Source organism: Penaeus chinensis, chromosome 30 (assembly GCF_019202785.1).
Source record: "Penaeus chinensis breed Huanghai No. 1 chromosome 30, ASM1920278v2, whole genome shotgun sequence".
Lineage (NCBI taxonomy): Eukaryota > Metazoa > Arthropoda > Malacostraca > Decapoda > Penaeidae > Penaeus > Penaeus chinensis.
The window spans coordinates 10,633,914-10,634,557 of record NC_061848.1 but is presented as its reverse complement, the minus strand read 5'-3'; the positions used below and the strand labels follow the sequence as shown (position 1 = coordinate 10,634,557).

Here is a 644-nt window from a genome sequence, read left to right as displayed (position 1 = left end):
GAACAAAATGTCTAGAGTATAAAATAAACTGATGAGCTTATATTGAAGAAAAAATGTTGCATACAACTTTATTTGTATCATTACTACTTTATTCATTCAAACAAAAGTATTAACTAAACCTTTAAATGCATTGTAAAAAACAAACAAAAAAACATGCGGGCTGCAATGATGTCACATAGGTCTCATCATTCTCTACAGGTAATACAACTGAAACAATATTTCTACTCAATAACAGAATAACAGCTAAATCTTAAACATAATACAAACACACACCCATTCTCCTTCCATCCACCTATCAAACAATAGGATACCCTTTAGTAAAAGAGGGCATCTTAACCACTTGCCTTTATTTCAGTAACATCCTTTTCTTTATCTGCGGTAGATGTCCTCATTATTTTTCCTTTTCTTGGGGGCATCGCTTGGAATAGGCACAGTTGTAAGGAGATCTGGAGTTGCTGTTGGCACATCTTCCAGGAACTGTAGGCCTAGAGGACGCTGAGCTCCTGTCATCACGGCCAAGGAGAAGACCACCACAAAGGCCCTGAGGGCTCCCATTTTTGCCTGTCATAAAAGCAGATTTTGTTTAGTGTCATTCAACAATTAGTAAAGTGAGAGAGAGAAAAAAGAGGTCTATGCTGTGTAAC

General features: G+C 37.1%; 1 protein-coding gene across 1 annotated transcript in view; it reads right to left on the bottom strand.

Moving 5' to 3' along the window:
- Positions 1-392, bottom strand: part of LOC125041120 (protein zds1-like) — a 6,171-nt gene extending 5,779 nt beyond the window's left edge. Inside the window, exon 1 of the mRNA XM_047635886.1 lies at positions 345-392. Coding sequence (XP_047491842.1) covers positions 345-392 — 48 coding nt within the window. The remainder of the gene's footprint in view (positions 1-344) is intronic.
- Between the last annotated feature and the right edge of the window lie 252 nt (positions 393-644).